This window comes from Monopterus albus, unplaced genomic scaffold, assembly GCF_001952655.1.
Source record: "Monopterus albus unplaced genomic scaffold, M_albus_1.0 scaffold31.1, whole genome shotgun sequence".
Taxonomy (NCBI): domain Eukaryota; kingdom Metazoa; phylum Chordata; class Actinopteri; order Synbranchiformes; family Synbranchidae; genus Monopterus; species Monopterus albus.
The window spans coordinates 906,765-920,579 of NW_018127911.1; the positions used below are offsets into that span (position 1 = coordinate 906,765).

A 13,815-nucleotide genomic window follows, 5' to 3' on the forward strand; every position below is an offset into this window, starting at 1 on the left:
CGACAGTAACTGGTTAGCCTCCGGGTTACAATGTAGTCAGGTCCCCACTCTACGATACCAGAGAACAGAATATCAGCTACATATGTGGGTCTCAGCCCAAGGGAGATCTCAAGAGGTGACAGTTGATGGAGATGTTTTTCATTTATTGATGTACAAGTGTAGTGGTGTCTGTTTCTGTTTATTTTTACACAGTCAAATGTACAATATACAAAAAATATGATATATGACTGAATCTTTTCAGCCATCAATGGTCTTATGCCTTCTGAAGGGGACCAAGAAAGGCATCCGATCTCTTTTAGAGGACAGCCTCACCATCACCAGGGAAATGCTAAGAGATGCTCAGCTTGCCTATCCTAGAAACCCAGTAAGAGATCATAACTGTTTATTAAATGGTGCACTTTTCATCTGATTGTGTCACTTGTTGCTGGGAAATGTTTTTTATTTAATCTTATTACACTACTTGCCATAGTTAGATTTTGTAATGATCATTTACTTTCCATAAAGGCGTAGGTGTATACTCTAAACGAATGAGGTGTCATCATTCATGATCTATCTTTGCTCACAGGTCCTGCAGAACCTAAAATTGAAGACACTTGACTTTGCCCACGCTCTGCAGACCTACATGGTTGTTATGGTAAATTTCAGCAGCACAAACAACTACAACCTAGAAGCTATCAAAAGTGAAATATAATAGAAATGTTTCTTCCACCAGATTAAGAAATTCAAAAGGCTTGCAATTGAATTAACTATAAAAATAGATTCCAACAGTGCAGTTTTATGGTATTATCATAACCTACCTTAAATAATTAACTATCCCATTTCTGTTCTATGATATTTCATCTTGTAGTTTACCAATAATTAAAGTCTAGGTAAAAACAACGAATGTTAAAATTAAAAATGGTCAAAATTCAGTTATTTGATTAATGGCATTAGCTATCAGCTATCTGCAGTCTCATTACAAAAGCTGCCAGTATTTGTTTGGGTAAACCATGGTTGAAAGACAGAATACAAGCCCATCAAAGCTTCCCAGGATATTTAGAGGTTCAAAACAATCGTTCATCTTAACACAGCCTTAAATGTTACAGATTAATACCCATTCCCACAGCAGCTCAGCTGAAGATGCCACTCAGCCTTTATTGCTCCTGTAGAGCTCAATGCTCTGTAGGCTTATCTCTCCGCAGTTGCCCCTTGACGATAGTTAAGGTAATGAATGTGTTGAATGAAGTGGCATCAGTCACAGCTAACAGGCTTGTTTGCTGTTATCTTAGCCTCACAAACTATCAGTGCTTTTTTTTTTTATTTTAACCCATTGACACAGACACGGGGCATTTTGCTGCCCACTGAGGTACTGTGGTCAAATCGACCTGAATTGTAGCTTGGAAGCAACTACATTCACGGTGGTTCTTAAATAACACATATGACAGGACTGCACCTATTCATGCTTGTCAATGTAAATTCATCTATATTATGAATGTGTACTTTAGCAGATTTTCTTTCTTCTAAGTGTATTTAACAAACAAAATGTATTATGTTCATTGCTATGTTCTTGTGTTTGCATGTTTTTAGTTTTGTAAATGTTGGTTGCATTACATTTAGTGCTGCTTATTTGCTCTTCCTTTCATTTTATTGGAGTGTGTTCATGTTTTCAAACAGACAGAGTCTGACCCAGAGGAGGTGGAGGAAGATGAGGATCGGGAGGCCTCAGCATCGCATTTTCAGAGACTGAGAACTACAGTGACCCAGCTGTTCCAGCTAAATCTGGCCATCGGACATCTGCATTCCTCTCTGTCTGCAACCTTACAAGGTGAGGCCTTCAGGGACTATGTCTGTGGAATCCGGCCACAAATTTGTCGACCTGCGTTTTCACCTGCTTGAAAAACTTTTTTGTTTATGCCGGGGGGACCTGGGTAAAGCGCGTAGGAGGTGGAACATTACACGGTCATGTAACCCGTTTGTAATTTGGTAATAAACAACCGAGTCTCTTGCTGTTTCTTAAATTGTCTTAACAATTCTGGTGCCAGCTCTTAATGAGAGAAGTTCCTGAATCTCGTCATGTCTCCAGTTAGATATTTTCGTTGGCAACTTCATTGTCAGTGAAATGTTTTTCTTCATCAACAGATGTTTTTCTACTGGTTTCACGTTTTGAGTATACGTTTGAGTTTTTATGGTTGTTGGCTGACCAAGAGGCTGTCATGATGAACAAAGGAAGAATACCATGAACAAAACCAGCCTCAGTCAAAATGTACTCCATCATTGTTGTTGTAGGTGTCGTTCCTCAACCTCAATGTCTTCTTCCTTCCAGGAAAAGACAGAGACTGCAACCTCAACAGCTGCAGGGAGCTGATCTCCTCCTCTGCTAAAGTTGTCGATGAGCTTATCATGGCTCTGTCCAAGGAGGGTGTATTCACGTTGTCCCTGCAGCTTCCCTGTCTTGAAAGTGTTGTGGCTGCACGAGATGAGCTCCGCTCTGCCCTGCAGTCCCTGTCGTCCTCCTGGGATGAACAGGGGGCAGGAGAGAGACAAAGCTCTGCCATTTCAGATAAGGGTACAGAAGATGGTATCTTAACGAAAAAGAGTGCTACTACTCACAGTGCTGGGAGAAATCGAGTGATCAGTAAGATGGTGCACTCTCTCCCTCTAGGTGTGTCATCCAAAGATGGCCCACACTGGGTATAATGTGTACTTGTAGTATATGTTGTTTTTATGATCTGGTCATATCATGTAGCATTTACTGTAAAAGTTAATAGTTAACATAGAGAAAATGTTGATAATAACAAATGTCACAGGTATTTTCTTTTTCTTTTTTTTTTTAACTGCATAGAATTTGCTTTGTAACCTTGTAAAGGTATTTTTGATCCAGGCATTGAGGTAAAGGCTTCAGTCACCAGAATATGTAGAGTATAACAAAGTCATTATTGAAGGATAAAAACAATTAGGATTAAATTAGTGTAAGGAGAATGTTCATTTCTGCTGTACCCGGGCATTTTTTGTTGTCCTGTATTTTTTATAGAGGCCAGTAAATTCTTCAGTGCATTTTTTTTTATATTAATTGGAATATAAAGCAGTTCAACATGCAAGTGCTGTGGTACAGCTTTTTGTAAAAGAAATAATGGAAGACTTTGTTCCTGTTTGTTTTTTCTATATGTTATTTTGTTATTTGCATAAAGCTTTGTGTGCTGTACACATACTGTAACAATTTGCACTCAGGAGAGACTTGTATACTCAGGGTTTCTTTGTAATATATATATATATATATGTACTTTAAAAAATGTTATTTTATGTCATTTTAGTCTTTTGGTAGGTTTGTCAAATATAGCACATGGTACTACTAAAATAAACATATGGCTTGATTTGTCAAGGGTCCAAAGCTTTTATATTGTAGGGCACACCTGGTTAAGACTGCATCTGTAATGAGAAGATATTTGGCACTGATATACAGTATAGCTGGGAAAAGTTAAGCCTGTTTGACAAAGTATTCATATGTGCCATCCCTAATTGGTCTAGCTTGTGTACCTAGAGTTTCATACTGAGTATAGGACAGGAGTCCATAGATTTACACTTTATACATGACCTCTAGAGTAGGTTTTGTCCTTTGAACTCACACCTAGCACAATATACAATTTGCCAAAATTTATAGGTACACACTGAACCCTGTAAATTCCTTTTTTGCACTCATCTCTTTTCATTCAGAGGAGAAAAAGGTGGCATAATTATTGGTGGTCCTTGGAACCACTGAATGTAATTTACCACACATAAGGATAATTTGAGACTGCATGGTTTAACAGAAGAAATGGTCAATTTAATAAGATGATTTATAGCTTCATATACATTGGTGTCTTTTCATAACTGTGCTTCTAGCTTGAGTAGTCTCCCTGGACCTAGGAGGTCCTTGAACCCTACATTTGGCAACCCTCTGCTCTTTTGGCTGCAGGTTACACCCGCTGCTCCCTGCGCCGCCCTCTGCATCTCCACGCTCGGAGAGTCCGCTACTACCAGCGCTGCGCTCCACTTGAACTGTAGCAGCGAGCTGATGGCTGAGAATAAAATATAACGTCACTGTGATAAACTTTACAGGTGATGAACTTATAAAAAAGGGATTGAGTAAATGCTACGTTCATGGACACGACGTGACAGGAATGTGAGGACGCGAGAAAAAAGTCGAACATTTCAAGTAAGTTGTCTTTCTATGCACAGCCATATAGGAAAGCGTAATACGATCCATTTGGAACCAATTTCCAGCTAATAGAGACTTTCTTTTTCCAGAATGCATTGGTTATTGTTCCCACGTTTAGGCCTGCTTGTAAGTACCCAGTTATCGCATTTATATTTTTCTGTTGTAGGATATTTCTAAGAGACAATGTAGACTTTTAGCTAGGCCAAGTTTTGCATGGTTTTGTAGAACGCCTGTGTCCAAAGCCCATGTTCCCGACGCAAAATGTGATGAGGAACCCCGTTTATAAGTGTGGAGTGCCTTTCGAAACATAACTTAGTTGTGAAGATGAGATAACAAGCTGCTATAATGTTTTTATGCTATACGTTTTTTTTCTGTTTGTATTAATCTAGATATATTTGCAGATTAATGCAGAGGCAGGCTACCTTGTTATTAATAGTGGGTTTATAAACGCCTCAGCTTATCATTTATACCTTACCGTTTATCTGCCATCATACCTGTTGTGTATATTACGTCATGTGCTGTTGCTTACCTTGCATACCTTCAGAAATGAAGTAAGCCAGACTTGTACTTAATGTTATGTTTCAGGTTTGTTTTCACAGCTATATATCAGGTGAGTCGTTTTCTATTTATTTCAGTCACCATTTCGTACAAGACAGTCAAACCACTGTAGCGGTTAAAGTATCCAACATGGTTAGTTTGCCTAACCAGGCAAGTAACCACTTTGACCAGCAGCCATTGGCCAAGAGGCTAACCAGTAAAGTGTTCAAAGTGCCATGATGACTTGAGTGTGAGAGAGATGCCAGTGTTCCACATTTCATCACGCATTTCTTTTGGCTGGTTTTAAGTTCTGAATGTAAATGTCTTGAGTGTTCTATACATGTCATTTCCAAGATAAAACATTTTAATTTGTACATCTAACATGTACTTATAGTTATTCTCAGTAATGTTATTTTAACAGTGCTGCCGCTCTAACTTACCAGAGTACTGATTAGGCACTATATCATGAGATGATCACAAAAATTGTGTCTTTGAGTCAAATTAACATGGTCAGCTATTTCAGCCTGAATTTTTGCCAGTGCTTTCTGGAAGGGACCTCTCCATAATTATCATCTTTTTCTTATTTTTTGAACAGCTTTTACACTGGAAACCAAAACCCTGACATATGATGAGTCCTTTTATGAGTATGTGCCCGAGTATGTGCCGTGGGACCGAGCACTGGAATTGTGTACACAGCGCTCTGGAGCCTTAGCCACAGTCTCCAACCCAGTAGAGATCCAAGAGCTAACCAACTTTTTAAAATCTTTGAACATCTCGCAACCTGTGTGGATTGCCACAAAGACACACTGGACAAGTAGGTTTAGTGTGCTGACACTTTATATTAGTGTGTGTGTGTTTTTAGGTTTAGTGTGCTGACACTTTATATTACTGTGTTTGTTTTTTTAAGTAGGGTCATTGTTTTCCTTGTCCAAGATTTCTTCCTCTTCCATTTAACAAAAAGGCTAAAACTGACGATGATGGCGTACAACATTCATAGCCATAGTTAACGCATATTTACAGTAGGCAGACGATATGAACACAAAGTGAAATTTTATCAGGCTCCATTTTTTCCAAGAAGTGTGCCAGCATATTTCCTTCATAGTAATGCATCTTTTTTTCTCTCTGTGTCTGGGCTGAAACTTAAGGTTCCTCTAAGACCCTGATTCTGGAGTTCACCAGGCGCTCGGACAGGAAGCATGCCCGTCTTCTGCACACCTTCCCTTCGATGGGCTCAGTGACCGTTTGCACTCGTCTCCTCTTTGATCAGAATGACTCTGGAATTTCCACCATCTTTTCTTATTCCATCCAGTCATACATTAATGAGTTCCAACTCCGTGCAAATGTGATCAAGGGCAAGCTTGTGCGGCTGGCTCTTCTGGTCCATGGCAATCATGGGCCTTATCAGGATGCCTTCAGCCATGATAACTCCTGGCACTCGGTGTGTGTTTCTTGGAGCCAGAATGGTGGACGCTGGGCACTATTTACTCATGGCCTTATGGTCTGTAGGGGTGATGGCCTAAACAGTTCAGACAGCATTGGTCCTGATGGCCTTTTCATTATTGGGCAAGAGCAGGACACCTTTGGAGGCTCATTTAAGAAGGACGAGTCATTCTCAGGGAGCATCACAGAGCTGCACATTTGGGATAGAGTACTGAACAGCAGTGAAATTAGCGCCATGGAAAAGGAGTGCTCACCCATTTCTTCTGGGCTTGTGTTCAAGTGGAGTGAAACAGCCATGAAAATAGACCCCTCGCTTACTAAGCTGTGGAGAGACAACCCATGTCAAGGTACATTAGTGATGATCTCACATCAGGTCAGGGGAAGAAGCTAAAGGGTTACCAGAATATTCATCACAGCTAATCACCAACTCGAAAGAAAAGTTTCCACTGTAAAAGACAGACTCTAATAAACCCGCAAAGGCTGGTGTTACAGTTGAGCATTATTTTCACATGCTGTTTACAGATTTGCTAGTTCGGCACTAGGGCTGGCTGGGGTTGCTATGCAGAAAAACAAACACATAGAAACCATTTGAAGCTCATTTTGGACCACACACTTTTCAGTAACTTGCTGACATCCGAGCTAACCTGATGTAGTAACATTACAAGCAGAGTAAAATAAATACTACAGTATAAATAAATTGCAGATGCAACAAGACCCAAATGGGCTCTGCCTTTGTTTCATCTTCCTGTACACTTACGATCCTGTCATTTGTCTTATCAGGCCTAATGATTGTGTAATTTATATTGGTTTGAGCTAAAAGATGATTTTATATACATTAAAAAACATGCACTGACAGGTAGTCAAAGTGTGTGAAAGCATCACTGAAACTGCCATCTTGCCTAATTGAAACGCAACAGTTAAATAGGGGAATTAATGTTAAGTACACATTGATAGAAAAGCAGTTAACAAAACCTATTTCAGAAAATAAATTAATCTTGTTATTATAGAAAAATATATTATGAACTCAAAGGGTTACAACACAGGACTCCACAATGATTTTATTACAAAAGAGAAGAATTTTGGCTAAGGGCTGTTTTGACTTCATTTATTCTGGAGCTATTTCAAAATCTTTTTCCCAGGTCTGTTACAGACTAATGTAAGAAAATCCCCCAGCCTGTAGCTACAGAGCAGCATGTTGGAAAAGACTGGTACATTGCTAACTTCACTAGTTTTATTAGGTTATTTCTGAAAATATGCCAACCTCACCCTCAGATTTTTAGGAGCTTTCCTCCAGTGCAAAAAATACACCAAATTAGCAGTATACCCATCATCTGCATTACCAAAAATGAATGGAAAGCAACAAGATCAAAGATCTTTTACTATGAGGAATAACCTATTGTACAACTCTATTGTGTATATACAGGTGTTTATACTTTGCTGAAATTAATAGAAGACATTAGCTGGTATGTAAATTCAGTCCTGGTACTGGTCCACACTGTCCTAGTTAGTGTGCACTGGGACACATCAATTTCAGGCTCAGTATTGGCAGATACAAATTATTTAAATGACTTTGAGGATCAGCAAGAAAGCTTAATCATAATAACCCTAATCCTTTATGAATGTGTGGCATGCTTTGACAAACGTACATACACAGAGTAAACACAAACACATATGTTTCATTTCCAGCATCAAACACAACTGGCAGTTTAGTGAGACTGAAGGAGAGGAAACGTTTTCTTTATTGCTGCCTTTTGCTCCCTCTCAGCAGTGAATAGGGGAGTTGGTGCTGGCGAATGCTAGGGCATGTAATGGTTCTTGGGAATGTTTTATGACTCACATCACTCTGAATCCCACCCTTCAAAACAAACCTTTCCCTTTCTGACATCATGTTCCCCAGTAAGCAGTGAAGGTCCAGATCCCTCACTCACCCTCCTGGAACTGAACTTGCAGAAAGGAGAGCACACTTGCAGTCCTCCAGTGATTTTCAGTTTAGGAATTTATTTACAAATCTTATACAGGTTAACTTACCAACACCGTACAGTAGCTCTAGCCAAGGTTTAATCTTATACAGGTTAACTTACCAACACTGTACAGTAGCTCTAGCCAAGGTTTTTAGCTAAAAATAACACCTTCTACCTGTGAGTGACAAAGATTTTTTTTATAACCATAACCTCAATAGTTGTATTACCAAGTGTTGTTGTTGTTGCTTAAGCTCTACTCTAAGTTATTTGCCATGACCACAGGCTTATCCTAACCTCAACCAAAAGTTTAAGTTACGTAAATTAAACTATACTTGTTTCCCATAATGTTGTTGTTTGGCTCAGAAAGCGTCAGCTCAGCAGTTGCTACAGTATACGGAGATGGTGTTGGGGAAAAATAATTAAGTAACATGAAGTTTATTACATAAACACATTTTAAAGGATACTGTGTGGTTTTAGTTTTATGTTGCTGCGGCATCATATCTTTTGATGAGCTTTCTGAAGCGTACTATGGAAACTGGACATGGCATTCAGTATTGATGTGTTCCTCATTCATTTTGATAATATTAGGAATAACCTTCACCATTTCCTTCTCTAGGTAACTTCACTGTGTTAACAGAGTCGCTGTTGGATTCTCTTCTGGAAAGAAGTTCTATGCAGAATCAAACATTTTCCTTTGAGTTGCTCCGCAGCCCGCAGTCTGATGAGGACTGTGGCATCTTGGACCCTGTCATGGGCAGAACGAAACTAGCCAAGTGTGACTTATTCAAAGGAGCTGTTTGCCAGTTTGAGAAAGGTAAAAGTCCTTAATACTAATGAGTCCTTAATAATAATGCCAGTTGATGTTTATGCCTTTTATCCTTGATGAATGTGATGATCACTCTAAGTAACAATAAATGAAATAAAGCATTAGCTGAAGATTGCTATGCTATCTAATACAATAGTCCTGTAATAAATATTACTATCTTTGCAAAATTTAGATTTTTTTTTTTTACATAGTTGAATTTTCCTTGGTTATAGTGTGGGGTCTTACTGTAATATATTTGTCTCTGTCTTTGCAGAAGATGTCAGTTTACCAGAGACACCATTCTTTAGTAGACTCACCAGGAATCCTCTGACTAAACATGTGAGTTGGACAGTTAAATTAGTGGTATAGTTCAAGAACTCATCTTCATGATATTGGTGCAACTGATACTAATGTGTACACTGAACTAAAAGGATTTCATAACATAACATTCATATAAAATATTTAATAATATATTATTAATTTTAATTTAGACTTTCTAGTAGAAGAAATGCTGTCCATGATTAGGGTAGAACTGATACCTTTCAAACAAACTCAGTTATGTATGTTTGATAGCAGACATGCAGTTATTGGTATGACATAAAACTAAAAGTACTCTCCTCATTAAAAATTATCTTGTTTCAGTTTTTGAGAGAATAATAACCTTTTCTCAGTAACTTTCCCGGTGTTGGATTATTATTAGGTATTGTTGTTTTTGTATTTTTATTTTACTGGGTCACCTTTCTAGAAAATCTGTTGTATGTGGTGATTAGAAGTGATCATTACCCTGAGGTGTGTAAAAAAAGAAATATTGTATTAGCAGCATTAAATTTCAGCCACCTTTTCCTAGGTAAATACAGTTTAAAATCTTTATGTGACTTTCACTCAGATGATGGAAAAGCTGAGCAACATATCTTGGAACAGAGACCTGATCTTGCTGCAGCAGCTGACCCAGGATATCTTGCATATGGTGGAAAATGGTGGCCTGAATCTCCTCACCTCCAGAGATGTCCTGTACCTCTCCCAAATGATTGAGATGGACCTTATTACACGGGCTAGTACACGCTCTGTAGGAGCGGGTGCAGCAGAAGTCATGGTATCCATTGCTACCAACTATATGAAGGTGGCAAGTTTGATGCTGGAGCCTCACATGGCTACACAGTGGATGGGCCTGACAGAGGATGGGGTGAGGGGGTTGACCTGTTTTTCTTTGTCAGGGCTTGTCCTTAAAACGTTCTCTGAGGTTTATCTGATTTCCACACCGTTTTTACTGTATGTAATAAAAAGTGTACTCAGGGAAGTTGTAAGCTTTGTAGTGTAGCCAATTAAATTGTTGTAATGACATAAAACTAGTTAGAAAAATAAACCAAGGTGTTTCTGATTGTATGGAAAAACCCTATTTGAAAATTTGATTCATTCAAACTGTTCTTTTTGTCTCAGAAACGTCTCCCTTATGTATATATTTCCTTTTTGGTCTCAATGAGCTAAAATAAATTTATCAGAAATTTGAACTCAGGTAAGTTGTTTCAGTTTTATGAATCGCAGTCTAACTTTTTTTTTTGGTGGGGGGGGTCTGTATTTCTTTTACAGGTTAGTGTGTGTCCATTTACTGTTGTCAAAAGCATTGATACACTCACTGAAGCTCTGGCAGATATGCTGTCTGCTGAGAGAAGAGGCTTCACTCTTTCTACCAAGAACATAGGTAATAAAAACATCTTAAAACTTGAACATCTTGAACTGATCATCTTTCTTGTCTGAGAGACCTCTGCTGTCTGTGCTGCCAGATGTGTACATGAAGTGGCAGAAACTGTCTGAAGAGAGCTGTAGTCAAGTCTTCAAGCCATCTGTGGTTGGCTCTCACACCGCCAGCAGCAGTGGTCAGGATGAGTTGCTAATCCCTGACACTGAGCTTCAGAGGATACACACACTGGGTAAGAGACACATGAAAATGCAAAGAGAAGGAAAAAACCTAGGTGCCCAAATATTCAAATATATCCCTGTGATAGACTGGTGACCTGTCCAGGGTGTTCCCTGGCCTCTTGCTCAGTATCAGCTGGGATTGGTTCCAGCCTTTCCGTGACCCTTGTCAGGATAAATAGTATAGATAATGGATGGATGGATGGATGTTCAAATATGTGTACATGCACAGTACTGTATGTGCATTTATGTACAAATGTACACACATATTACATGATTTCTGTGGTTTTGGGTCTGAAATTGAGTCTGAATGTCCAAATATATCTATAATTGTGTGTTTGAGATGCTCAACTATAACTATAGCTTTTCCCCATTGTTGTTAGCATGTTTAAAAATGTCATAGATTTGAAGCACTTGATTCTGTTAATATTTTTTCAAAACACTACAGGTTACAATACAATATATGGTTAAATCTCATTAAGCTAGAGACTGATTGCTGTAGAGAATTTGCTATGAGAATTAGTTCAAATGCCTTCAGAACTGTAACTGTAATTTGGATTCCAAAGTATAAATTGATATTTTGGAAACAACTTTTAGCAGATAGGTAAAATTCCTTGTAGCTGAGCAATTCATTTGCATTATGCAGATTTCCAGTGTGAGTGGTTTAAGTTGTTTGAAGTGTGTCACAGCTGAAAATTGAAGCAATGCTCAGTTTGTGTTTCTAAAGGATAAAGTAAAGCTGCTCTGCTCCTCCTCTTTCTCCAATCAGGATATGAGGAAGTGATGTTTATTCACACCCACTATGGCCATCTCAGCGAGATTGTGGCTGGAGCACAGGAACATGAAACTTCGCTGAGCCACCAGGAGAAAATTAAAAGGTTGGATGTAGTTTGGCTTTTGTATTCTCTCTAAATGTTTGACTATTCTGAAAAAAAGGGTTTTCACTTTTTTTCAGTTAAAATGCCCAACAGATGTTCAAATCTAAATAAAATATAATAACTATATTAGTTTATTTCTCTCCTTTTTCATGTGGAGTTGAGTTTAGCACTAATTTTGGATCTCATATTTAGGGTTTCTCATCATCACTGCCACTGTAAGCCACCACAGAATGCAGAAGCATATCACATTACTTTCAGCACTCGCCATATTTAAAGTTAGTCAGGAGAATTGTTGTTGCCTCATGCCTTTCAGCTACAAACATCAAATTGCTATACTATGGAACAAATTATGATAAGATTGTTCACTTAAATTTGGGCAGAATGACAGATCACTTAAGCTCTGTAAACCACTTTTATACATACCCTTAAAATCTAATAATAGGTTAACCAAATACACTGGTTTAAATGAAGAAGTTAACTTTTCTGCTCTGATTTCAACCAAGTAAGATGTGCTAACACTTTGTGCTTTCATCAGCTTGAAAGAGTACTGTAGTGATCATATGGATAGTTGATAAAATAGTTTGGATTGAAGTTTTCTATGTATTTAAAACCTTTAAAGACAGATGTATTTATTAACTATCGTTTCTTTTCCAGGATTCTCCCAGGTCATCTGGCTTCTGCTGTCATATCAGCCACCATTCGTGATGCCACTAAGGCCCAAACCATCCCTGTGGCTGTCCAATACACTCTGTCCTCTTCACATGTGGTACAGTCCATTGTTCAGGGTGGTGTCACATTGTGTGATTATTTAGCCTATGATATCAATTATATATATTTTTAACATCATGACTGATCAGACAAGTTTGAATCAAATTCATTCTATTCTGGCACAGCATCTGTTTTGGAAAAAAAAAAAAAACATTGTGTAGAAATAGCAGTTGAGTTGCAGTAAAGTTGTTGCCCCTTGATAAACTCACCAGATAGAGAATGTCACTACAAAGGAATTCTCCAAGTTCTCCCAGCTAGAAGCACATGGCTTTTATTCATCTAACTTGTGGTTCATTATGTTCTGGGGTTATACATGAAGAGAGAAATACTGTAGACAAAGAAAGAAAGCAAGTGCAAACATGTTTCTGTTTGTAGGTGGAGTATTCACATCAAGTTTCGCCTATTTGTGTTTTTTGGAGTTTCAGCCTGATGTAAGTTTGACTAGCAACAGACAGCTCATAAACCCTTCTTCCTGTTTAAAACTAGATTTCTCTGGTCTGTGTGATTCTGTGAGTTTGTGACTGTGTAATGTGCTCTGTAGGCATAGTCATACCAGTGGCTGGTCCAGTGATGGGTGCAGGGTGACCCTTGCTGGCTCCAGTGCCACTTCCTGTCTGTGTAATCACACCACCAACTTTGCAGTGCTGATGAATTACCTGGAGTCAAAGGTAACTCGCGATGTGTTTATGATGTAATTGAGTTAACCACGCATACAGAATTCAAGGTTGCATGTGAGAAAATGTAAACTATACATTAGAAAGTCAGACCTCAAATTTAAAGTAAGATAAAGGTCAATGTAAGTAATACTGATCATATGTGGCAGTTGTCTTTTTTCATTCAATATTATTAATATTATATTCATCTAAATTAAATTGTTGTGAAATTTAAGTTCAGGTCATGCTCTGTGACCTCTAAAATTGAGATACAATTTGCTATTTACTGTATTATCCAGCAGGTGTCACTGTCAGTGTGGGTATCTGAAGAAAGCATTGGTAGACACCAACTGGACTTTCTATCTATCCGACTCTACAAAAGAGAGTAAATCAGAAAGTAAACCAGCAGTACCTTGACATTTTAAAATTGCATTTACTACCATTCTCTCATTCCCAGTGGACTCCTGAGGAAGAGCTTATTTTGACCAAGCTGACTTTCATTGGCTCTGGTGCGTCTCTGTGTGCGCTGGTGGTGACGTTGATGCTGTTCACTGTGCTGGAGTGAGTAGCTGATTTTCTTGTTTTACCTACAGTGTCAAAATATCTGCCTGGTGTCTGTTTCAGCCAATGCACACAAGTCAGTCTCAGCCCCATTTTATTTTGCTGTACACTTTTAGCACAGTGG

General features: G+C 38.5%; 2 protein-coding genes across 8 annotated transcripts in view; both read left to right on the top strand.

The window, feature by feature from the left end:
• kif14 (kinesin family member 14) overlaps positions 1 to 3,327 on the top strand; it is an 18,296-nt gene extending 14,969 nt beyond the window's left edge. The window contains 4 exon segments of the mRNA XM_020596855.1: positions 242 to 364; positions 566 to 634; positions 1,654 to 1,804; positions 2,303 to 3,327. Coding sequence (XP_020452511.1) covers positions 242 to 364; positions 566 to 634; positions 1,654 to 1,804; positions 2,303 to 2,676 — 717 coding nt within the window. The 3' untranslated portion in view covers positions 2,677 to 3,327.
• A 611-nt stretch (positions 3,328 to 3,938) lies between these two features.
• The window catches only part of LOC109958158 (adhesion G-protein coupled receptor D2), an 83,507-nt gene continuing 73,630 nt past the window's right edge, over positions 3,939 to 13,815 (top strand). For 5 of the 7 annotated variants that reach the window (XR_002274632.1, XM_020596579.1, XM_020596581.1 and 2 more), the window contains exons 1-14: positions 3,939 to 4,171; positions 4,264 to 4,300; positions 5,307 to 5,525; positions 5,857 to 6,498; positions 8,729 to 8,926; positions 9,192 to 9,256; positions 9,804 to 10,100; positions 10,505 to 10,616; positions 10,699 to 10,845; positions 11,601 to 11,709; positions 12,364 to 12,475; positions 12,853 to 12,908; positions 13,019 to 13,145; positions 13,588 to 13,691. Coding sequence is in view for 6 of the 7 variants with exons in the window: in XM_020596579.1 (XP_020452235.1) it covers positions 4,106 to 4,171; positions 4,264 to 4,300; positions 5,307 to 5,525; positions 5,857 to 6,498; positions 8,729 to 8,926; positions 9,192 to 9,256; positions 9,804 to 10,100; positions 10,505 to 10,616; positions 10,699 to 10,845; positions 11,601 to 11,709; positions 12,364 to 12,475; positions 12,853 to 12,908; positions 13,019 to 13,145; positions 13,588 to 13,691 (2,291 nt within the window). In the remaining variant the exon portion in view is untranslated. Of the gene's footprint in view, positions 4,172 to 4,263; positions 4,301 to 4,759; positions 4,785 to 5,306; positions 5,526 to 5,856; positions 6,499 to 8,728; positions 8,927 to 9,191; positions 9,257 to 9,803; positions 10,101 to 10,504; positions 10,617 to 10,698; positions 10,846 to 11,600; positions 11,710 to 12,363; positions 12,476 to 12,852; positions 12,909 to 13,018; positions 13,146 to 13,587; positions 13,692 to 13,815 lie in introns of all 7 variants that reach the window. The other 2 variants (XM_020596582.1, XM_020596580.1) reach the window with 2 other exon arrangements.